At 39.7% G+C, this 26,898-nt stretch overlaps 1 protein-coding gene across 1 annotated transcript in view; it reads right to left on the reverse strand.

Moving 5' to 3' along the window:
- LOC124620067 (NF-kappa-B inhibitor-interacting Ras-like protein 2) overlaps positions 1 to 26,898 on the reverse strand; it is a 68,957-nt gene that overhangs the window by 13,024 nt on the left and 29,035 nt on the right. Inside the window, exon 2 of the mRNA XM_047146734.1 lies at positions 25,331 to 25,473. Within this exon, the coding sequence (XP_047002690.1) occupies positions 25,331 to 25,429 (99 nt within the window). The 5' untranslated portion in view covers positions 25,430 to 25,473. The remainder of the gene's footprint in view (positions 1 to 25,330; positions 25,474 to 26,898) is intronic.

Raw genomic sequence — 26,898 nt, forward strand, 5'->3', positions numbered from 1 at the left:
CTTTGATAGTGATGTACCAGTGCAAGCAGAGGTGAAGTTGTGGCTCCACTAACAAAGTCAAATATGCCACAGTGATGGCCTCTCGTAGGGTGAAATTTATTTGTTGCTTGGGTGGCTATATTGAGATATAAATAAGTGGCCATGAAGAACAAAGATGTAGAATGTTAATAAAATTTGTTTATTTAAAAAGTGTTAGTAGGCTCCACATAAATTCAGAGGCAGTACTTTTCAGTACTTCTTCATAAAAGTCATACTGTGCTATATAAGTACACACAGCAATCGATAAACTTCACTGAAATGGCGACCCAACAATAAGACTACAGTAGATCCAAATAAAATAATGCGCTGCACTACAATGTGTACAATATTAACCGAATTTTCCACTTGAGCTTGATAGAACATGATAAAAATAAAAAAGGAAAGACCCTCCTAATGTTCTGCAAAGTTTTTTTTATTTGGTCACAAACCAGTTCTTGGCTTCTCAGGCTACCTTCAGGTGACAACTAAATGTCGCAAACCCAGGTAAACATGAAGTGCGAATGACACAGATATTTTTTGCACAAAAGATACGAAAATGACAGTCATAATGTACTCCCTGTGGGACATCCACAACTGTTGCTAAAATTTTTCATGATGAATAAATCTGCTTCAGTCATACTTCACTAATCCTTTATTTACCTAAATAACGTTATTTTTATTTTACCTAAATAAAGGATTAGTCAAGGACAACTGGAGTGGCTTTATTCATCATGAAAAACGACAGTGTTTATACAGAAATACTGTATGCTAGTTAATATGAATCCTATGGATCCTGGACTGTATGGTCTACCCAAATTACATAAAGATAGTGTCATCCTTCTCTGCTCCATATTACTTACTTATGAAAGAGCTTTATCATATCATTAAAAAGAAAACCAATTTCAAACTATGTTTGGTAACAAACATTCTATGGCTCTTGTTGACAAAATTAAAGATATGAAAATCCCACCAAGTTACAAACTAGCATCATTCAATGTCACTAGTCCTAAACTACCAGAAATTTTTATGTGCAGTTTCGTACAAGTTTTCTTTCAGAAACAGCCATTTAACTGCACGATTAAGTATTGGTTCAGATATGTCGATGAAGTCCAGTGTCCGTGGACTCTTAACACTACACATTAGGATACATTACTACAGCATTTAAACTCACACAAACAAAGATTTGGTTTTGCAATGGAGCTGGGAGGCTTTCCTATAGTACTAGCACAAGAAAACAAATGTTTAGCATTATAGAAAAAACATAGCTAATGATATGGTAATTCTTGCATGCTCACAGCATCCACACTGCTTTTCATTCAATAGTGCATCCCCTCATATCTGTTCCATTATCCAAATCAAAAAAGAACTACAAACCATCAAAAATTCCTTAAACAAATCACTTTCAGCAATAGCTATAGATTTGTCCCGATTAACAATATTTTACTAAAAAATAAAATTATACCGTTCTGTACACTGGCAAACAGCAATCATTCAGTAGTTACAAAGTCTGGTGCAAAATTCTATATATTGGCAACATTTCAGACGATCTCAGAAAAAGTTTGTTTCATAACTACAGACCTGCATATTATAATATCAATAACATATCAAAATTTTTATTCGATAGTGAAGACAAATTGCAATTCTTGGCACACAGTGGTGTATATAAAATCACTTGCAAGAAGGTTACATTAGTCAGGCAGGCAGAGCTGCGGCAACTATGCTATGTGAAGATGGGAGAGAAGCTGGCAATTAAGGAAGAAAGATTTGACCTTTGCTAATCATCTTTTAGCAGAAAACCATTCATATGATGTAGAATGTGAAGTTTTACATTCTTTCAAGAAAAGCAGAAAGATGACCCAACTGGAAATCAACAACCTAATATTAAATGATCAGACTCAGTTTCCATTTTCCCCTACATTAAATTAACTCTTCATTAGATAGACTAGATTTCTTTCTTTCTTTCTTGGGCCTTTGTCCTGCTTCAATGCAGGGTCAGCCTTGTTACTATTGATTTGGCAGTGTTAGTTGCAGAGGGTGGCCAGATGCCCTTCTTGTCGCCACACCAAGCACCCCCCCCCCCCCCCTCCCTGCCAGGACAGATTTAGTGTACCCCAGATGTTTGCGTCTAGTGTCAGCCATGTAATAGTGCGAACACTGCCAAATGTCTGCGAGTCATGTAACTGAGGTGGAACGTGGGGACAAGCCCGGTATTCACGTAGCGGGATGTGGAAAACTGCCTAAAAACCACATCCAGGCTGGCTGGCTGGCATACCGGCTTTCATCGTTAATCTGCCGGGCAGATTCGATCCGGAGCCGGCGCGCCTACCCGAGCCCAGGAAGCAGCGCATTAGTGCTCTCAGCTACCCTGGCGGGTTATTAGATATACTAGATGCCAACCATAAATTCATCTTTTTTTTCATCATTTGTTAAATGTATCTCCATGTAAAAACTTTGTTTACCTCTTTTTTAGTTAAGGTAATTATTGTTATGTTTTTCTATGTAAACACTGTCATTTCTGTATCTTTTGTACAAGTAAGATCTGTATCACATTTCATGTTTATATATGTTTGCAACACCTGAAGATTGCCTGAAAAGCCAAAAGCTGGTTCGTAATCAAATAAATATAATTTTGCACAATAGTAGGAAGTGTTTTCCTCTTTAATATTAGTGTAAAAATACACTACAAAACACACAACTATTTACAACAGTGTCTGCAAGCTGCTGTACATTCATTTTTCCATTGATCTGAAGAAGCTTATTACTTCTTTTTGTGTGTTATCTCATGCATTTTCGTTTGTGTATTGCTTTATGTTCATCAGGTACAACTGCTAAATATGGTTCACTCAGTCTCTCCATCGACATAATCACTTTGTTTATAATGTCCACAGTTTCATGTGTATATGTTGGCCTGCATTACAACTCCCATTTCATACAGTATCAACAATATTCTTGTAACCTATTATCTCTGAAATCAGATCACCATAGTCCACGAATGTCCAACAGTTCAAGTCTTAAAGATCAATACTGCACAGTAGAACATCACATACCAACTGGATGTCATTGTTGTTGAAACCTGAGTCAACACGTTTTTCATCTGCTGCATTTCCTTCAATGGAACACTTGTTCCAGCAACTCCTAACAGTCATCAAACTGATGATTTGCATTGTCAGTCTGGTACCAAGCGCCGCAGGTTTCGAATTGGCGCCAGACGGCATGGACCTCGATTACCACTAGAGGTCTCTCCAGCCGTTCCGCCATAAGCCACGGCTGCGCACACACTCCTGGCCCGCGCATAATGTGAGGACACCACAGTGGAGCACATGGTCCCAGCGGTCCATAGCAACGTACTCTATCAGGTATTTAAGCACCTGCTTCTCGCTCAGCAGGCAGTCTGATATTCGTGTTACTCTATCAACATCTCGCCTACGCACAGTGTGTTTACTTGGTTTCCGTGTACGAGCGGACGTTGTGAATTCACGAGGTTTTGCTTGTGACCCCATTAATATTTGTGTGTTGTTGTTCGTTAGGTCTTCTTCGGTCGTCCGTCATTGTTCGTGTCCATCCTTCCCCATTCGTTTTGTTTCTTCGCGGGCCGCTTCCATCTGGTCCTGCCGCGCTTTTATTCTCAGCAACCCCGCGACCAGGACGGTCGTGGTTACAACATTTTGGCGACAAGGTAAACAGTGGTTGCTGTTAGCATGGAGGCAAAGTTGGTCTGTCTTCTAGAGCATCAGCAGCAGCTCATGCAGCAGCAACAGCTCCAGATAGACATCTTACAACAGTCGCTGTGGTTGCTAACGGACGAAGACGATGCCCAGGACGCATTACCACAACAGCTTCCGAGTCCTCAGGTGTCCGATGCTTTCCCACATCCGCCACCATTCCCACCATTTAATGACACTAAAGAAGACTGGGAAACATACTTACATTGACTGAAACAACATTTCACAGCTTTTCAAGTCACAGATGACTCCTTGCAGCGGTCGTTGTTTTTGTCTTGAGCCTCCCCAGACAGTTCTTTCTTCTCCACAAGTTGGCACCATTGTCCAATCCTGTGGCTCTCTCTTTCCAGGAGATATGCCTTTTAGATTAGATTAGATTAATACTAGTTCCATGGATCATGAATACGATATTTCGTAATGATGTGGAACGAGTCAAATTTTCCAATACATGACATAATTAAGTTAATTTAACAACATACTTAAGTTAATATAACAACTTTTTATTTTTTTGTGTTTTTTATTTTTTTATTTTTATTTTTTTAATATTTTTTTTCTTTTTTTCTTTTTTTTTCTTAATTTATATCTAAAAATTCCTCTATGGAGTAGAAGGAGTTGTCATTCAGAAATTCTTTTAATTTCTTTTTAAATACTTGTTGGTTATCTGTCAGACTTTTGATACTATTTGGTAAGTGACCAAAGACTTCAGTGCCAGTATAATTCACCCCTTTCTGTGCCAAAGTTAGACTTAATCTTGAATAGTGAAGATCATCCTTTCTCCTAGTATTGTAGTTATGCACACTGATATTACTTTTGAATTGGGTTTGGTTGTTAATAACAAATTTCATAAGAGAGTATATATACTGAGAAGCTACTGTGAATATCCCTAGATCCTTAAATAAATGTCTGCAGGATGATCTTGGGTGGACTCCAGCTATTATTCTGATTACACACTTTTGTGCAATAAATACTTTATTCCTCAGTGATGAATTACCACAAAATACGATGCCATATGTAAGCAATGAGTGAAAATAGGCATAGTAAGCTAATTTACTAAGATGTTTATCACCAAAATTTGCAATGACCCTTATTGCATAAGTAGCTGAACTCAAACGTTTCAGCAGATCATCAATGTGTTTCTTCCAATTTAATCTCTCATCAATGGACACACCCAAAAATTAGGAATATTCTACCTTAGCTATATGCTTCTGATTAAGGTCTATATTAATTAATGGCGTAATACCATTCACTGTACGGAACTGTATGTACTGTGTCTTATCAAAATTCAGTAAGAGTCTGTTTACAAGGAACCACTTAGTAATTTTATGAAAGACAGTATTGACAATTTCATCAGTTAATTCTTGTTTGTCAGGTGTGATTACCATACTTGTATCATCAGCAAAGAGAACTAACTTTGCCTCTTCATGAATATAGAATGGCAAGTCATTAATATATATTAAGAACAACAAAGGACCCAAGACTGACCCTTGTGGAACCCCATTCTTGATAGTTCCCCAGTTTGAGGAATGTGCTGATCTTTGCATATTATGAGAACTGCTTATTTCAACTTTCTGCACTCTTCCAGTTAGGTATGAATTAAACCATTTGTGCACTGTCCCACTCACGCCACAATACTTGAGCTTGTCTAGCAGAATTTCGTGATTTACACAATCAAAAGCCTTTTAGAGATGACAAAAAATCCCAATGGGTGGTGTTCGGTTATTCAGATCATTCAAAATTTGATTGGTGAAAGCATATATACCATTTTCTGTTGAAAAACCTTTCTGGAAACCAAACTGACATTTTGTTAGTACTTCATTTTTACAGATATGTGAAGCTACTCTTGAATACATTACTTTCTCAAAAATTTTGGATAAAGCTGTTAGAAGGGAGATTGGACGGTAATTGTTGACATCAGATCTATCCCCCTTTTTATGCAAAGGTATAACAATAGCATATTTCAGTCTATCAGGGAAAATGCCCTGTTCCAGAGAGCTATTACACAGGTGGCTGAGAATCTTACTTACCTGTTGAGAACAAGCTTTTAGTATTTTGCTGGAAATGCCATCAATTCCACATATTTTTGCTTTTAAGCAAGTTTATTATTTTCCTAATTTCAGAGGGAGAAGTGGGTGAGATTTCAATTGTATCATATTGCATAGGTATGGCCTCTCCCATTAACAGCCTAGCATCTTCTAATGAACACCTGGATCCTACTACTCCACAACATTTAGAAAATGATTATTAAAAATATTTTCAACTTCTGACTTTTTGTTTGTAAAGTTTTCATTCAATTTGATGGTAATACTGTCTTCCTGTGCTCTTGGTTGACCTGTTTCCCTTTTAATAATATTCCAAATTGTTTTAATTTTATTATCAGAGTTGCTGATTTCAGACATGATACACATACTTCTGGATTTTTTAATAACTTTTCTTAATATAACACAGTAGTTTTTATAATGTTTGATAGTTTCTGGGACACTACTCTTTCTTGCTGTCAGATACATTTCCCTTTTCCGGTTACAAGATATTTTTATCCCCTTCGTAAGCCATGGTTTGTTACAAGGTTTCTTACGAGTATATTTAACTATTTTCTTGGGGAAGCAGTTTTCAAATGCATTTACAAAAATGTCATGAAATAAATTATATTTTGAATTGGCATCAGGTTCACGGCACACCTCATCCCAGTCTAACTGCTGTAGGCTTTCCCTGAAATTTGCAATTGTTAAATCGTTGACTGAACGTACTACTTTGGAGGACTGTTTAGTATTGCTGAATGGAGCTATGTCATATTTTGTAACTAGCTGTGCACCATGATCAGAAAGACCATTCTCAACAGGCTGAGCATTTATCTGGTTAAACTTATCTTGGTCTATAAAGAAGTTATCTATCAGTGAGCTGCTATCCTTTACCACCCGAGTAGGAAAATCAATAACGGGTGTCAAATTGAAAGAACCGAGTAATACTTCAAGGTCATTTTTCCTATTACCCTCATTCAGAGAATCTACATTGAAGTCCCCACAAATAATAATTTGCTTCCCCCTGTCTGACAGATAGCACAACAAGGAGTCCAAATTTTTCAGAAATAGATGAAAATTTCCTGATGGGGACCTATATACAGTTACAATTATAAATGTGCCTTTATTTAATTTAAGCTCACAGGCACAAGCTTCTATATGTTTCTCTACACAAAACTTTTTTGTTTCTGTACTTTTTGCACAATGATAACTTTTGACATATATGGCAACTCCTCCTTTCTCCATATTTTCTCTCATTACATGTGCAGAGAGCTTATATCCACTTACATTTAGCTTATCCATATCAGTAACAATGTGATGCTCAGACAGGCATAGTATATCTATTTCATCCTCAGCTTCTAAATCTTCTAAACAAACCAGAAGCTCATCTATTTTATTCTTTAAATTTCCAATATTTTGATGAAATATACTTACATTACTTTTAATTATACTTTTATGAGAACCTTTCCTTATTCTAACATTTGCAGTACTCTCCTGTCTGAGTTTCTCACTGTGCTTAGGCCTAGTTCCTATACCAGTGGTCACATGGTGTTCAGAGAGGCAGATTATGTCAACTGGGTTGGGTGACTTTAATTCATCAATGCAATTACCGAGGACTGAGATACGACTTGGTGGAGATAAAATTTCTGGTGATTGGTGAAAATTTATAATTGACAGCTGTGATTGGTGATCCAATGTGCTAGAATTGTGCTGTTTAATTTCTTTCCTAAATTGAAGATTTGATTCAATCCTGACCTCTCGTAGAACTTGACATCTTTCTGTCTTACCTATCCTAAAAAATGTGCTGCTCCAACACCTGTAACTTTTGTTGATGAACTATTATTCCCAACGCTACCACGTGGTCGCCTCTCAGCTGGAGTTCCACCAATACGATAAACAACCTGGTCAATCATATCGCTCCTCGGTCATGGACTTGCAGGGTCTCAGCTGTCGATGAGATTCTACATGCACCAATCAGCAGTGTAAGGCTTCGCAGGTGGACTCCCGGATCCAGGATGTGGTGGTTCAGCTGGCTCCTGATTCTGAGGTCCGCACTGCGGCGTTGAAACTCGATAACCCCTCCTTGGAAGAGATTGTCCGCATTGCGCACTCCTTTGAAACTGCTCAGGCAGCTAATGAGCGTCTTATGGCGCGGCCGCAAGTGGTGGCAATGGATGCTTCTCAGCAGGTTCCGCCCTCACAAAGTCGATGTGGCCCTGACGACTGGTGCCAGCGCCATCGGGACTCTTTGTGTGATGTCTCTATGGCATCGGCGCCGCTGGTCATGCGGCCCACTTCCATCTTGCCCACATGGCTTTACCGCACATTCACGAGCCAATTGTCCCCACTGCTGGAAAACGTGCATGCTGTGTAACAGGGAGGGCCACATCCAATCAGTTTGTCATAGTCGCTCGACTCACTCCATTCCTGCCCCTCCTGGGCCTCAAGATACCGTCCATGCTCTGCAATCGGTAGTCCCACAGGATGACTCATCAGCGCAGAAGCTTTTCCTCCCCCTCCGCCTATTCACTGAGGACGTCAGTTTTCAGGTCGACAGTGGGCCACCGTCTCCCTGATTAATATGGTGATATATACCACCTGAGCACTCCTGAGTTGTCACCTCCCTCTTTGCATTTAGTCGCCTACAGAGACAGTTCCATTCCCCTTTGAGGGCAGTTCGTTGCCCAGGTGACGTAAAAACGTGTTCCCTGACTCCTTACCATATTTGTCGTCAACCATCCATTGGCTTTGAGTATATTTGGCATGGGTGCGTTTCGACTGTTTGGCTTTTCAATTTCTGATGAAGTTAAGGTTGTTTCCACAGCTGTTCCTTTTCAAGAATTGGATGATCTGTGCTCTGCTTTTGCGCCGTCGTTTGCAACGGATCTTGGATGTGCTTCTGATTTTCAGGCGCACATCACACTTCGCCCCGATGCGTAGCCTCGCTTTTTCGGGCCCGACACCTTACGGCAGGCAGTTTAGAAGGAACCTGATCGGCTCCAGGCCGCTGCTGTTCTGGAGCCTGTGACATACAGTGCCTGAGCGACACCATTGGTGGTCATACGGAAACCCAATGGGTCCCTTTGCCTGTGTGAGGACTTCAGTGCTAATGTCAATGCTCAGTCCCTAGTTGACACTTATCCCATTCCCTGACAGGAAGACCTTCTTGCCAAGCTTGCCAGGGGGAGAGTACACTTCCAAGATCAACCTGGCTGAGGCATACCACCAGTTACCCTTGGATGCCAATTCCCAGAACATCTTGGTTATCAATACGCCTTTCGGATTGTACAAGTACAAGCGCCTTCCATTTGGTGTCTTTTCGGTGCCAGCCATTTTCCAGCAGTTCCTGGAGCAGCAGACACAGCTGATCCCTGGATCTGGATGACACCTTGGTCACCGGGTGTTCCCACCTGGAACATTTGCAAAACCTCAGTGTCTTATTTCATGCTCTGCATTCTGCAGGTTTACACTGTCAGCTGGACAAGTATTGTTTTTTTTTTCAACTGGAAGTGGAATACTTATGCCACTGGCTTAGCAAAGATGGCATTCGCCCTTTAGGTTGTAATGTCGCGCGCCATTGAGGCCCTTCCTCGTCCCAAGGACTTATCTGAACTCCAGGTCTTTTTGAGCAAGGTTACTTATTACTTAAAGTTCTTACCCCAGGCTGCCTCCATTGCTCAACCCCTCTATCACTTGCATCGCAAAGGGGTGCCTTTTCATGGGACTCCTATGACCAGGGTTTTCTCCGTTTAAAGGCGATGCTGAAGTCCGCCCCTTGCCTTACCCCCTTCTCTCCGCCCCTTGGTCGTGGCGGCTGATGCGTCAGCATACGGCACTGGGGCCGTCCTCGTGCATCGGAATGCCGATGGCTCCGAACAGCCCACCACTTATGCGTCTAAGACATTGACCCTAGCACAATGGAACTACTCCCAGATTGAAAAGGAGGCCCTGACGATCATGTTCGCCATCCAAAAATTTCACACCAATCTCTTTGGGGCAAAGTTCACCCTCCTAACAGACCATAAACCCTTAGTTACGCTTTTTGGACCCAACTCTCACCTTCCAGAGCAGACGGCTCAACGTCTCCAGCGCTGGGCGTTATTTTTACAAAATTACACTTACACCATCCGGTATAAGCCCACCACCCACCACGCTAACGTGGACGCTTTGTCGTCATGTCTCCCAGCACGCCCCGATCCTGTGTTTGATCAACAGGAGTTCCTCTGATTTCACAATTTCTATGGCTACCCGCTGTGACCCTACCTTGCAGCAGGTTCTCCACTACGTTGTCCACGGGTGGCCCTCCTATATTACTCGGCGGATGTGGATCGATTTCAGCCCCTGGTGCCACCTGTCCTACAGGCTCTCCGTGGTTGATGAGGTCCTTCTGTTGGCCATGGAGTCGGATGCCCATCGGGTGGTCACCCCTCCAGATTTGGGGTATCAAGTGCTTAGTTTGTTACACAGTGGGCACCGGTGTATGTAACGCATGAAAGTTTCGGCTCGCCGCCAAGTGTATTGGCCTGGCATCGATGGCAATACTGACCGCCTGGTCTGTGGGTGCACTGTGTGTGCGCATCACCAGGCAAGCCCCCCTCTCAGTCGTTCGGACCCTGGCCTGTGCCTTGCCGGCCCTGGGATCACATCCATCTCGATTTTGCGGGCCCGTTTTTGAGGTCCATGTGGTTACTTATCATTGGCGTCCACCACCATGGAGGCCACACTCACGGCCCTGGCCCAGGTTCTCGCCAAAGAGGGCCTGCCTCACATATTGGTCTCCAATAATGGCCCCCAATTCATAGCATCCTCCTTCCACGACTTCTGTCAGGCCAACAGTATCAAAACATATCTGTAGACCGCCTTTCCACCCTACCTCAAATGGCGCGGCAGAGAGGCTCGTCCGCACATTTAAATAACAGTTGATGAAGGCGGTCGATACCTCTCCAACCACGTTGGCCCTCGGCCTGTTTTTGAGCATCTATTGCACCACGCCGATTGACGGCCGCAGTCTGGCGGAACTCCTACATGGGCGACAGCCGTGGAACCTGCTCCTTTTGCTGATGCCGTCCCCCTCCCAGCCCTCTCAGCATTTTGCCCCTGGCACAGCCATGTGGGTCCGCACGTATGGGAGCAAGATGGGTTGGATGCCCGCCATGGTCGTCGCGGCCCACGGGTGGTGTGCGATGTCAGTGGAGACGTAGAAAGTGTTGGAGTGCCACCATCATAACCAGCTCCACCCGCGTGCCCCTGCAGGACTGCATCCGCCACCGCCACTGCCTCCTCCTCCTCTTCCTCTTCCTCCTCCTCCGCTACCTCCTTCAGGTACACAAGTGGTCCTTGAGTCACCACAACTGCCCCTGGTTGCTGCCTCCCCGCGGGCCTGCTGTCGCCCCCCCGCCCCCATGTGGATCAGCAGCTCCCTCCGCCGCCCTGGCCTCTGGGTCAGTCATCACTGGCGCCTCGGATGTCCCTTCCTCCCAGCCACCGGCGGTTAACGAGCCTGAGTCTTCCCCCATCTGTTGACCGCCTCGGCACCGTGCGGGGTGTTTCCGCTCCTACGCGCAAGTTCCACGGAGGAGGGATCTGGTACTGAGCGACGTGGGTTTCAAATCCACGCCAGACAGCATGGATCTCGATTACCACTTTAAGCAAAAACAAAGAAAATATTTTTCCAGCTTCTGACAGCAACGTCAACAGACAGATACGCTGGACAGTAATCAAGTATTAGTAAAGCTTCTTCCCTCAGCTTAAGTGATCATACCTGTAGTCTAGGTGTAGTACATTTGATTAGTAATAAAAAAGTCCTGGGCTCCGGCCAATGCTTAAATTGTGAATAAAAATCATCAGCAATGCTGACAAAAGACTTCCAGCATAAGGAGTCTCCTTGTTCTACCAGCAACCTAGCTAAAGAGAGCCGAGCAGAACACAAAGGTTCAGAACACCCATTTGCCCTTGGGGTGGGAAACTGGCACTAAAATGTGGAAAAAATCAGTAATGGTTAACAGCATGAGGAAGCAACAGGCAATAGGAACCATACAATCAACGTATACAAGACATGTGACATGTAATTTCTCCTTGGCAAAAAATTTCATATTAGCCCCCCATTCAGACCTTTGGGAGACAACCACTACAAGGGATATGAAACCATGAGAAAAAGACTGGGTAATCTGTGAATAACAGTAACAGTCTATGGGCTGGGTGTGAAAAGTCAGAAGTTCAAACTTAGCAGGGAGGCTAGAAAATCTGAAAAAGGGAAAGCAAAGGCTCAATCTACATATAATGGGGTTCAGTGAAGTGAAATGAGAAGAAGGTAATTATTTCTGGTCAGACGAATACATGGTAATATTAACAGAATCAAAAAATGGTATAATGGGAGTAGGATTCATTAGGTATAGGATGACACGGCAGAGAGTGAGTTATTGTAAACAGTTCAGTAATAGGGCTGTTCTCATCAGAATCGACAGCAGACCAATTTCAACAATCGTAATTCAAATGTAAATATCAACATTACTAGCAGAAGGTATGGAGGCAGAGAAACTATATGAGGATAATGAATGGGAAATACAGTAAGTAAAGGGTAATTATAATCTAATTATGGGCGACTGGAATGTACTATTTGGAAAGAAAAAGAAGGAAGTGTTACAGGAAAATATGGGCTTGATAGTAGGAAAGAGAGATGAGAAAGACAACTTGAGTTCTGATCACAATTTAGTAACGATGAATAGACTCACTCAAAAGTTTACGAGGATCATCCCAAAGAATTTGTGTGGAAAGAAGTGATGTACTGAAGTGCTAAAAAATGATGAAATGTGTTTGAAATTATCTAAGGCTGTAGGTACTCTGATAATGAATACCACAGCTGACAGCTCAATTGAAGAGGAATGGACATTTCTAAAAAGTGTAACTGGACAGACAAACATACATACAAGGAAGATAATGGCAAAGAAAGCAGAAAGCAAAATAGCAGATAAAATATTTCAATTGATTGATGAAAGAAGGAAGTACAAAAATGTTCAGGAAAAGACAGGAATATAGCAATATTACTCACTCAGGAATGAAATAAACAGAAAATGTAGGTAAGTCAAGGCAAAATGGCTGGAGAAAATTGTAAAGAAAGCAAAAAAGATATGGTCATTGTAAGGATTAATTCAACATGTAGAAAAGTCAAAACATCTTTTGGTGAAATTAAAAGCAATGGAGGCAACAATGAAGAGTGCAATGGAAATTCCATTGTTAAATGCAGAGGAGGGAGCAGATAGGAGGAAAAGAGTACACTGAAGGCCTCAATGGTTTTTTTTTTTTTTTTTTTTTTTTTTTTTTTGGGGGGGGGGTGGGGGGGTGGGGTGTGTCTGCACTTTTCTGATGGTGAGATAGAAAAAGAAATGAGAGTCGATATGGAAGACACAGGGGGTCCAGTATCAGATTCTGAGTTTAACAGATCTTTGGGAGACCTGCGATTAAATGAAGTAGAAGCTATTGATAACATTCGTTCGTAATTTTAAAAATTGTTGGGGTAAACGGCAACCCAATGTATAGAATCTACACAATTGGAGATATACCATCAGATTTTTAGAAAAAAATTTATCCACACCGTTCCAAAGAAAGCAAGGGCAGATATGTTTGACAATTATCGCACAACTGGTTTAACTTCTAATGCATCCAACCTGCTGACATGAATAACATACAGAAGAATAGGAAAGAAAACTGTAGATCTGTTAGACGACGATTAGCTTAGCTTTAGGAATGGTAAATGCAACAGAAAGGTTGGAAGCAAGACTTCAGAAAAATCAAGACATGTTCAGAGGATTTATCAAACTGGAAAAAAAAAAATTGGACATTGTAACATGGCTGAACATGTTCAAAATTCTGAAAAAATGTAATATAAAGATAGGATTAAGCTGTAGGGAAAGATGAATGACATATAATATCTACAAGAACTAAGAGGGAAGAATAAGAATGGTAGACCATGAACAACGTGCTCAGATCAACAAAGTTTTAAGACAAGTACATGCAGTCTTTTTCCCCAACTGTTCAATCAATAAATCAAGGAAGAAATGACAGTAATAAAAAAAAAGTTCAAAGGTGGAACTAAAATTCAGGCTGAAAGTATATTAATGATAACATTACATGAAGACATTGCTATACACAGTGAAAACAAAAAAGAATTACAGGAGCTGGTGAATGGAATGAACCACGTGGTGAGTACAGAACGTGAATTCAGGGTAAACTGCAGAAAGTCTAAAGTAATTAGGAGTAGCAAAAATCAGATTAGTGACAAACTTATCAAAATCGGTGACAATGAAGTAGGTGAAGTCAAAGGAGTCTGCTACATTTTAAGCAAAATAATGCATGCCTGCCTGTCTGACAAAGCAAAGAAGACACAAAAAGTAGACTAGCACAGGCAAAAACAGCATTCCTGGCCAAAACAAGTCTACTAGTATAAAAACATAAGCCTCAATCTGAGGAAGAAATTTCTGAGAATGTACATTTGGAGCACAGCATTGTATGGGAGTAAATCTGGAGAACAATGTTGACAATTAGATGGGATGTAAAATAAGAAACAAGGTCCTCCACAGAGTCATCAAAGAGAGGAATGTGTGTTGAGATATCAGGGATCTGAAGACACAAAACCTATCACTGTTAGGGTAAGAACCATCTACCTAACATAAACATATTTCAGGAGATATGACATCATAAAAAATGAGATGCATGAAAAACTGCCGATGACATCATAAAAAATGAGATGAATGAAAAACTGACGCATCATGCTTGACACTTAAATTTATTACTCCTTTGCTACTAATTCTATTTGATATGTATTTAAGACAATATCCATGTATGTCACTGAATGTACCTACACAAATGCATCACTCAATATCCATGTATGTCACTGAATGTACCTACACAAATGCATCACTGTGTAACACAATTCAAGAGCTATGATGTCATACACACTGAGATGTGTTAAAAATCGCTGCATCATGCATGAAATTTTAAGACATTTATTCTTTACTACTAAGACACTTGTACAATCAATAAAATTAAGGAAACCCTTGACACATGGCATCACTTTTGACAGCTGTCAGCTGCGAAGGTGAGAACAGCAACCATCTATAGAGTTACGAAAAGGCATTGCCTTAGAGACATTTACGAAATCACGCTGTAGACGTGCTAAACAGCTGCACCTCGGTCAATCCCACCTGGTAAGGATGCCACACCGCACAGCAATATTCTAACAGAGGACGAACGAGTGTAGTGTAAGCTGTCTCTTTAGTGGACTTGTTGCATCTTCTAAGTGTCCTGCCAATGAAACGCAACCTTTGGCTCGCCTTCTCCACAATATTATCTATGTGGTCTTTCCAACTGAAGTTGTTCATAATTTTTACACCCAGGTACTTAGTTGAATTGACAGCCTTGAGAATTGTACTATTTATCGAGTAATCGAATTCCGACAGATTTATTTTGGAACTCATGTGGATCACCTCACACTTATCGTTATTTAGTGCCAACTGCCACCTGCCACACCATACAGCAATCTTTTCTAAATCACTTTGCAACTGATACTGGTCTTCGGATGACCTTACTAGGTGGTAAATTACAGCATCATCTGCGAACAACCTAAGAGAACTGCTCAGATTGTCACCCAGGTATTTTATATAGATCAGGAACAGCAGAGGTCCCAGGACGCTTCCCTGGGGAGCACCTGATATCACTTCAGTTTTACTCGATGATTTGCCGTCTATTATTACAAACTGCGACCTTCCTGACAGGAAATCACGAATCCAGTCGCACAACTGAGACGATACCCCATAGGCCCGCAGCTTGATTAGAAGTCGCTTGTGAGGAACAGTGTCAAAAGCTTTCCGGAAATCTAGAAATACGGAATCAACTTGAGATCCCGTGTCGATAGCAGCCATTACTTCGTGCGAATAAAGAGCTAGCTGAGTTGCACAAGAACGATGTTTCCTGAAACCATGCTGATTATGTATCAATCATTCATATACTAAAGCTGCTATTGTTTCAGCATTCTTCACACGATCAATAATTTGTATTCACACAATATGCTTTTCACTTCTGTGATGCCATAATGTGTTGTTTGAAGAGCTAGGTGCCAAACCAAGGTTGCTACCTCAAAATGCAACCACGAAAAAAGACAAAACACTATAAGCCACACTGACTTTTCACTATGCCGCTGCAACGGATCTTCTACTTACGGCCGAGCACAGTACTGCTCAGCTAGAGCTCCGATCAACGACAAAGACGACAGCATTATCTTTTGGTAGGTCAGCTGTGTAACAGGGTGAACACTTCGTGAAAGTTATTGTTATACGTACTCTGAGTAAGAGGCTTGTATATTGTCTGTATAAAAAGAAATGTTAATGTCGAGAGACAGCTGTATATATTCTTGACATTTCTGTGGAAATGGACTGTGTAAAATTGAGTAACTCATCTATCCATTTTGTAGTAAAATGAGCTAATATCTTGTGTTTTATAGTACCCCTCAGTCTCCTTCCAGAGCAAATCAAAGAACACTTGTTGTACCGATGAATGTATCTTTGGCTTTTTGGCTTATACAAAACAACAACCACACGTATATCTAGACTCTGGATGTACAACACACAATGTATATTATAGTTGTGCTCAGATCCATTATTGTGAAGCACTGTTATGTAGTCACTCTGTTCAATGCATCACAAGTTAGCCATGAGACATGTATCCATGTTTCCATCTAGCAACACTTTTGATACAATACAAAGCCAAGGTTAAGTTTAGTTGGCCCTATCCCTTTCAGTTGTTTTCAGGGCTTCAAAGTATTTTTTAATACACAATCAAAAAAAGTTTTGCATCACCCCAGTTCCCAGAACTCCTGAAGATACACGTTGACTGTGGATATTTTACCACAGACACAGTCCCTTTGACTGTTCAGAGATGTCACTAAACCCACCCAAAGATGTAAACAACCATGCATGAGCAGTGCCTATTAGACAGAGGGGTTCTGACAGCCAATCAGTTCCAGTCATTCCGCCAGAAAGGGTTCAATCATACCTAGATGGTCAATACCACGGTTCAATCATGTCTGCATTGTTACTTTGTGCCAGGAAGGGCTCTCAAAAAGGGAAGTGTCCAGGCGTCTCAGAGTGAACCAAAGCGATGTTATTTGGACATGGAGGAGATACAGAGAGATGACATGCCTCACTCAGATCACCCAAGGGCTACTACTGCAGTGGATGACTGCTACCTACGGATTATGGCTCTGAGGAACCCTGACAGCAATGCCATCATGCTGAATAATGCTTTTCATGAAGCCACAGGATGTCATGTTATGACTCAAACTGTGCACAATAGGCTGTATGATGCGCAACTTCACTCCTGATGTCCATGGCGATGTCCACCTTTGCAACCATGACACCATGCAGTGTGGTGCAGATGGGCTCAACAACATGCCGAATGGACCGCCCAGGATTGGCATCATGTTCTCTTCACCAATGAGTGTCGCATATGCCTCCAACCAGACAATCATCAGAGACGTGTTTGGATGCAACGCGGTCAAGCTGAATGCCTTAAGACACACTGTCCAGCGAGTGCAGCAAGGTGGAGATTCCCTGCTGTTTTGGGGCGGCATTACGTGGGCCGACGTATGCCACTGGTGGTCATGCAAAGTGCCATAATGGCTGCACAATCGTGAATGCCATCCTCCGACCGATAGTGCAACCATATCAGCAGCATATTGGTGAGGCATTCCTCTTCATGGACAACAATTCATGCCCCCATCATGCACATCTTGTGAATGACTTCCTTCAGGATAATGACAATGCTCGACTAGAGTAGCCAGCATGTTCTCCAGACATGAACCCTATCGACATGCCTGGGATAGATTGAAAAGGGCTGTTATGGATGACGTAACCCACCAACCACTCTGAGGGATCTACACTGAATCATCGTTGAGGAGTGGGACAATCTGGACCAACACTGCCTTTATGAACTTGTCGATAGTATGCCACAACGAATACAGGCATGCATCAATGCAAGAGGACATGCTGCTGGGTATCAGAGATACCAGTGTGTACAGCAATCTGGACCATCACCTCTGTAGGTCTCAATGTATGGTGGTACAACATGCAATGTGTGGTTTTCATGAGCAAGAAAAAGGGTGGAAATAGTGTTTATGTTGATTTCTATTCCAATTTTCTGTACAGGTTCTGGAACTCTCGGAATCAAGGTGATGTAAAACTTTTTTTGGTGTGTGTACTATGTTTACAACCTGTCTTTAAATTAAGCTAGCCATAATCTATAACAATGTACCAACATCATTCTTCAGGTGTGTAAAACGTGTACTTAGGAGAAAACTGCAAGCCCACTTACTTGCATGCCTTCTTCTTCTTGTTTTCCTTTTAACCATACAAATTTTACAGGCTGCCTTGAGATAGTCGGGCAGGATATGAGACGCATCTCCTTCCGCAGGAACACAAGTATATCAAGTTGGAGGAAGACTACAGTCTTTCATTTGACAAATGTCCTCATGTCAACCCACACATTTCACTCAGTGTGACAACTATACTGCTAATCAATCAGCAATTATGACAGAGGTACAAGAAACATTTTGAAAATGTCACACATATAAATTGTTCCTCACCATTGGGATAGAATTTTAGAAAACACCTTTACAGTGAAGTATGCTAGCATCCCACTGAAATGTAGCAAGATAGAATTACTCCATTTGCTACCATTCTACTCCTTACATAATTTTGTTTTCTTTTTTCCTACAGTATACTAGTTAACATGCCATAGATGCCAGAGATGGTGATTTGTGTGTGTGTGTGTGTGTGTGTGTGTGTGTGTGTGTGTGTATTTCCTTTACTGAAGAAGGCTATGGCGGAAAGCTAAATGTGTAACTGTCTTTTCGTTGTGCCTGTTTGCAAAACTCAATGTGTCACATTTATAGCGAGTAGTAATCTACCTTTTCCTTATATTGTTGATATTCCAACCTAGAGTTTCCACTGTTGAAAATGTTGAAATCTTTATTTAGACCATATTCCTTTAAAACGTATAATTCAATAGTTCAGTTAAGTTATGCTGATTCAAATGGTCTACCTAGTTTTACTGGAAACCTTTTGTAGCACAAGAAATTGGTAGATGACTGTGTTCCCATGCCATGTGATCGTAAAAATGTTAACTAATAACGGTCCACACACAAGAAAGAACTAGCTTACTGGACAGCCCTAACGTCACTCTTTCCAATAAACAGTTTATTTTTTATCGAAGTCATTAGTTAAAAAGTTATTCATTGAAGTCCACTAAAGTTTTGTCCCATCTGAAATTACTTCTGTTATTTGAACTTGTACGCTTATTTAATTCACACGTATGATGTTACACTTTTGTTGCCATAACTTTTGTGAATCAAATGGTACATTTGGTTACCCAAATATGACCCTATTTAAGAAAGTAAATAAATTAATGAAATTATGAACTAGATAATTTTACAGGAAATTTGGTAAATAATCCCTTAGGTATACAACCGAATAAACCATCCAATTTAATTACTTTTACAGGCATCTAACAAACAGTTAAACAAAATGCAACAGAATGAGACCATTATTAAATTATGCCCCTGTATCACTATAAAGTAAAATGTAGTTACTGACTTTATTAATTATCCATACACCTGTCATTACATATAGTCACTACACAACAAGTTGGTAGTTCGAGGTTAGCACTCACACGTTAGCACATTTGTGTAAGCGTTGAGCTCTGAATGGAAAGTTTGCAGTTATAAGTCACCCAATTAACACTAATTTGTCAGAGTTTGCACCTGGAACTCAACTGGTTAGCATCTTAGTATCAAGTCTGTGCCATAGTGTAAAAGTTCATGTTTAGCCACCCACTCACGAACATCCTAGGTATAGATATGTCTAAATATCTCATGTGAATTTCTTTCGAATCCATGGTCACCATACATCTGACATCAAGATGGGGATCAGTTTTTGACAAATTGTCACTATTTAAACATGCTGTGGCTGGTATCTAACTTGTTTTAGTAACAGTGTTGCAAAAGAAAGTGGACTGTCAAACAATTAATAATATTACAAGATTAATTGTGAACTGGTGTGTTAATATAAATATAAGTGAAAAGCTCTCACATTTAAATCAATGGTTTTGAGTCTGTTATTGAACTATGAAATCACCAATTAAAGCAATTTCAAAGTACGAGACTTCATTTCATGATGAGTCACCAACCATTTGAAACGATGTAAACACGTTAATACTGTTCCACCACATAGCACACCCTGCAGCCATTCATCCTGATGAGCCTTTGTTTGCAAGTAATCACTGAATATAAGTCCTCGTGATCCACTAGAGCCTTAAAAATAACAAGTGATTTCATAAGTGGCAACATACCAAAGTGGTCAAATTATCTAGCTGGTGGTGCTGAAGGTTGTGGGTTTGAGTCCCATCAGTTGCCATATACCTTTATAAAAATTATTGACATAACTGAACATTATTTTTGTTCATTTAATTGGTTGAAATACATTTTTTCCATTTCTAATCCTTTGCCACATCATTTTAATCATCATATTAATTCTTTCATTTGCTCTTGTTTTTCTTCATCCTTTATTCTTTTTTCATTTGGTAGTTTGCCCCTTGTGATTTTTATTTATCTATTCTACTACTTAAACATTTAAAAATTCGACTTCTCTATTAATAAATAACCTACTGATATTGGTTGTGCAATGGTCACTAAAATCTGTTTTTTGTTACAATAGTACCTTTATTTTATGTTTATCGTCATACAAATATTTAAAATGTTTATTTTCTCACAACATGAATAAAATATAAATGCTACCTCACTACCTTTAACAAATTTAGAGACACGCACACTTCATTAACATTATGAAATACCGCCCTTCTGTACACAATTTTGATTCAGACCAGCCATACCACACAAAATTACATACTACAGCCTGACTTGTTAACCACTGCATCACCAATGTTTTGACTCTGTCATTGTCTTGAAGACGCTGGCCACCCAGGTGTTTCTTCAAGTGCAGGAACAGATGGTAGTCACTGGGCGCAAGATTGGGGCTGTACTGAGGATGATCTATAGTTTCCCATCAAAAAGATGTGATAAGATCTTTGGTCTGATTCGCCACATGCAGACAGGCATTGTCTTGCAGCAAAATGATGCCCTTGCTCAACTTGCCACGTCTTTTGTTCTGAACTGAATGGCGCAGATTGTGCAATGTCTTACAGTAAGCTGCTGCATTGATTGTCTCATTACAAGGCAGAAATTCCAAAAGCAATACTCCTTTTCTGTCCCAAAAACCTGTGCACATGATTTTCCAGGCAGAAATTGTTTGCTTAAACTTCACTTTTCTGGGTGAATCTGAATGTCACCATTCCACGGACTGTTGCTTTGATTCTGGTGTGACACAGACCACCGATGTTTCATCGCCCGTAACAATTTGGCTTAAGAAATCATCACTGTTGTTGTGGTACCGCTCAAGGAAAGCCAATGCACTGTTTAAACGTTTGGTTTTGTGCACATCCGTCAACATTTTTGGTACCCAACGTGCACACAATTTTCAGTAATTCAAGTGCTCGGTCACAATGCCATACAAAACACAACGAGAAACATTGGGAATGTCATCCTGCAAGGAGGAAATCATAAAGCATCTGTTTTCTCTCACCTTATTGTCTACTTCCTGCACCAAACTTTCATCAACGAACGAAGGATGCCTACTTCGTAGTTCATCATGCACATTTGTGCGGCCATCCGTAAATGCTCTCACCCACTTTCTTACCATTCCATCACTCATAATGTTTTCTCCGTAAACTGCACAGATCTCACGAAATATCATTCGCTTTTACACCTTTAGCACTAAGAAACCTTATAACAGCCCGTACTTCACAGTTGGCGAGACTCACAATTATCGGATGCATCTCAAACACTCAGTACACAATGTAAACAAGGAAGAATCAGACTGCAATGGCGTCAGTGCGTAGACAACAGATGTAGGTACCCAGTGCGCATGCACAGAACGCCGACCACACCACTGTGGCAGCGGTGTGGCAAAATGGTACTTACTTAAAAAACACACCTCGTACACTGATCGGTAACTGCACCCCATTTGATCAGTTTTAATGACAAATTTTTGATTTTACTCACCCATTATCAATACAATTTGTTTCTGAGACGGCTTTGCTGCTTCAATAGTTTCTTCAAGTTTTCCGACATCATTCTGCTAATGAAGCTGACCAATTTTCTTTGATGGACTCCACATCCCATTTTAAAATTTTCACCCACTTCCCACTTGCAAAAAGCTAAAAGTTTTCTTATAAATAAGGAAAAGTGATAGCCATCAGCCACTGTTGGAGGGTACAAGCTGTCATTTGTTCGAGGCACATCCGAGCTTCCTTAAATTTTTCGAATATTTCAGAATCTATCATGCACAGCTACGTGATTTTTGTTCCTCCTTGCTTCTTTCCATTTCTTCAAATATTCAGTTCTTCATATACAGGAGAAACCACTTCCTTGTTGGTTCTTCAAAGAATAACTGGGATGGTCTTCAGCAAAGGCAACTGCTCTTGCTTTGTATGTTAACAAAATGTAATTTGATCACAGTGCTTCAAAATTGCAACAGTTTAAAATATTCATCCACTCTTCATTGTCAACAGTACACTGCAATGAATATATTTTTCATTTTAGCATCAAAAGGAAAAAACCAGAAAACCAATAGATTGTAGTATGTAAAAACATACCTCATCATACAGTCTCTCTTCGTCAATCTCTGTGTTTAAAACGACATCTTCACTGTGAATAACAACACACTCCTTCACGAGTCAAATTGTTGTCTCTGTGATTCATTTGCCCATCATTATTGTTTCTGAATTTATCAAATCAGGAGGGTTTTTAGATATGAGAGCTCTATCTCCGTAAATAAATAACACCTAGTGTACGGTATTGAAATATGTTCTCCTTGCTTGTTCACTGAATTCCTCCACTCTTTCATCATGACTTTCACTGGCTGATGGATTTGTGTTGTCATACATTAAATGCCTCACTTGCAAAGAAGCTCCTCAAATGAAAAACTGATTTGTAATGGTTAATGGGAAATCCACCAATTATTTTCATCCCACTGGAGAGATCAAACATCAACCCAAATTCTACATGCCTGTTGTGACAAAAAAAAAATTATCTTACCGCCAATAGTAATTTTAAAATACCTATTACAGCTATAATGATACATACCAAGATTTAAATGAAAGAAGGAATTACAAATAAAATGAAATTCAAGCAAAACAGATACTAGAAATAATGACTGCAATAACACGAACAAAAAATAAATAAATAAAATGAGGACGCAGAGGAAATTAAAAGGATGAAAATATATAACAAAGTGTAAAATTACATGAACAAGTTTCAAAATGGAAAAAATAAAAGGACGAAAAAATGACATCATATAAAAAAGTTAATACAACGATTAAAGTGACACGGCGAAGGTTACAAATGAAAATAATATACCCACATCAATTAACTGAACAAACATTGTTGCAGTTATCTAAATAAAAAATAAAAAATAAATTATGGTATCTGATGGCATTCATGCTGGTAAACTTCAGTGCACCAGCTAAACAACTTAAACAATATGCTGTAATGCCATTTGGGAAGTTTGTATTAATTTCAAGGCTGCACTGGATCACGAAAAACACATTTTCATTGATTTCTCGTAAATGAGAGCCCAACAAGGTGAATGGCTAAAGGGTGTCATATCTGAGACCCTAACCTAACCAACTGTATGGATGGTTTCAAAAATTAGGTGCCCCCTCTGGTAACCTCCTATTGGCTCCAAAAAGTTGATCCCAACCCTAGTGAATTTCCATTGTAAGGTCCAGATCTTCAAGACCAACTGGAACACCTCACCACATCTCAGTGGTAGCATCTTCACAATTAGACCTAACTGAGAAGATTGTCATCACTGGAACTGTCGAAGATCAATGCTTCCAACTCCAACACATACAGCTGGTTTATGGCACAACAGGCCAAAGTTCTTTCTGGGCCTGCAGTAGTAGATTTGACACAGATAGTTAATTAGTGCACCAGTGTGTTTAATTTACACATTATATTATAAATCATTACAATTACTGAATGAGTGGAACAGCAATGTGGATCACTTTTTTACTACCTTTTATGTATTTTTATTTTGATTGCACTTTCGAAAGACGTTTGTTTTTTAAGTTCTATGTTAGAAGGACTCAGCTATTTGTATGATCAATTTTCCATTCACACATATTCTGCTAGTTTGTAAAACACTTTGTTAAGGGACTGTGGAACTATTTCCTCTGAGCTTCACTTAATTTTGTTCACTTTTCTCCCATTCTGTTTCTCACACACTATACAGAATTTTTTTAAACGACATGCAAAGGACAACCTAACATATGAGAGGGACTGTGGTAATAAGGGAGGGAGATTATGGGTTAATATTTTATTGAAAAGAAGGAAAAATGAAATCAGTTACACATCTTTAAAAAAAAAATCCTAGTGTTAAACAGTTAACCTAAATCAGAGAGGCCAGAGGGGGAACAGAAAACAAATCCTTCTGAAAACTAATCTGGTGCCTTAACTAATGTTCCACATCGCTCATTACAGCTGTTGTTATGACACCATGATAATTATCTCCATCATACACTGACAACTGGTCAAAAAGCAACAGCTATTCACTGTGTGGAGGAAAGACTACATTGTTGACATTCCTACCTGGCATTTCCATTATTTTCTACTATTGCTTTTAACATAAATGAGGTATGTTTATTGCGCAAAAACACTTTGCTCACTACATTTTAACTTTTGAACTTGTGTTTTTCTTCAGAGTACACATAGTGCAAGAGGCTAATGCAATGAGTGTGTGCTATGAATACATATGCATTTCAAATGCTGAGTAGGAGTGTTAAACTCCGAGACTGTATCTATCAACTACTGAACACTGTCTCTACACAATGAATGTTTAATTTTTCTATGTTACTGTTTGTATTCCATCCATATCTTCCATTATCCTATTTAACATAAAAAAATTATTTGTGTAAATGTGTTAATTCTCAATGTCGGTAAATGCCCCTAATTTCAAAGTGATGTTCCTCACAACACAGCTGTCCGCAGCTCGTGGTCGTGCGGTAGCGTTCTCGCTTCCCGCGCCTCGGTTCCCAGGTTCAATTCCCGGCGGGGTCAGAGATTTTCTCTGCCTCGTGATGACTGGGTGTTGTGTGATGTCCATAGGTTAGTTAGGTTTAAGTAATTCTAAGTTCTAGGGGACTGATGACCATAGATGTTAAGTCCCATAGTGCTCAGAGCCATTTGAACCATTTTTGAACAACACAGCTGTTTGTCTTTTTTTCCCCCTCCCACAAACACAAATGAATGGTTTTAATGTATGCCACATTATTCATATAACTGATATACACCAGTGGGCTAAGTAAAAATCCACAATTCATTTATCTTTTAAAGTGTTTAATACATTCTAATATTTGTCTCATGTGTCAAAAAGTTTATTAAAGCAAATAAAGACAATTTCTATTACTTACAGTGGATTTTGAAATGTTTCCATAAATTAGTTGTTCAAGTACTGCTGTTTTTCCAACTTTTCTTAAGCCACACATCACAACCCGAGCTGTTTTGCCCATTTGATTTGGCTTTAGTTTGTCTATACCTTGGATTTGGCGATATGCTGCAATGGAAAAGAAACTACTATTACTTATAACAACAACAACAAAAAAGTAACAATCCACCTTTTCCTACATTGTTGATATTCCTACCTGGAGTTTCCATATTTTGTCTACTATTACTTTTAACATAAATGAGGTATGTTTATTGCCACAAAAGCAAACTACCTCTAAAATAAATAACATTTACCCAGACTCCTATAACTTTATTTCATTGTCTCACAGAACTTCCATCTGAAAAGCAAAGGCCTGAAATGGAATTTTAAAGTACATGTACTTTTAATCTATTTCCCTTTGATTCCTTGTGCACTTCAGTCATCTTACACATGAACCAAGACATTAAGGAATGAATGAAAAATAAATATGATGATGATTATTATTATTATTTTATTATTTCTTTCCTTTCTCAGACATTATGTCTGGTTAAAAATGGAAAGTGACGTGGACCTTGATCAAGCGTGACTTCCTTTTAACTGTACAGTATATGTTACATAGCATTTAGGAACTTTCGGGTAATTGAACATGTATCAATAATTACAGATTTCTGTAGTTGTATATATAAGTTTGGATGTAGCTGTATTGCGTCCATGTACTGGTGGATATTGTGTGGTGTGACTCCTGTAGTTGATAGTATAATTGGTATAATGCCAACTTTATCCTGATGCCACATGTCCTTGACTTCCTCAGCCAGTTGCATGTATTTTTCAATTTTTTCTCCCATTTTCTTCTGTATATTTGTTGTATTGGATATGGATATTTCGATTAGTTGCGTTAATTTCTTCTTTTTATTGGTGAGTATGATGTCAGGTTTGTCATGTGGTGTTGTTTTATCTGTTATAATGGTTCTGTTCCAGTATAATTTGTATTCATCATTCTCCAGTACATTTTGTGGTGCATACTTGTATGTGGGAACGTGTTGTTTTATTAGTTTATGTTGTATGGCAAGTTATTGATGTATTATTTTTGCTACATTGTCATGTCTTCTGGTGTATTCTGTATTTGCTAGTATTGTACATCCACTTGTGATGTGATCTACTGTTTCTATTTGTTGTTTGCAAAGTCTGCATTTACCTGTTGTGGTATTGGGGTCTTTGATAATATGCTTGCTGTAATATCTGGTGTTTACTGTTTGATCCTGTATTGCAATCATGAATCCTTCCGTCTCACTGTACATACTAACTTTTCTTAGCCATGTGTTGGATGCGTCTTGATCGATGTGTGGCTGTGTTAGATGATACGGGTGCTTGCATGTAGTGTTTTCTTTTTCCAATTTACTTCCTTCATATCTGTTGATGTTATGTGATCTAAAGGATTGTAGAAGTGGTTATGAAATTGCAATGGTGTATCCCATGTATTTATGTAAGTGATTGCTTTGTGTATTTTGCTAGTTTCTGCTCATTCTACAAATAATTTTCTTAAATTGTCTACCT

The sequence above is a fragment of the Schistocerca americana genome, chromosome 6 (genome assembly GCF_021461395.2).
Source record: "Schistocerca americana isolate TAMUIC-IGC-003095 chromosome 6, iqSchAmer2.1, whole genome shotgun sequence".
Taxonomy (NCBI): domain Eukaryota; kingdom Metazoa; phylum Arthropoda; class Insecta; order Orthoptera; family Acrididae; genus Schistocerca; species Schistocerca americana.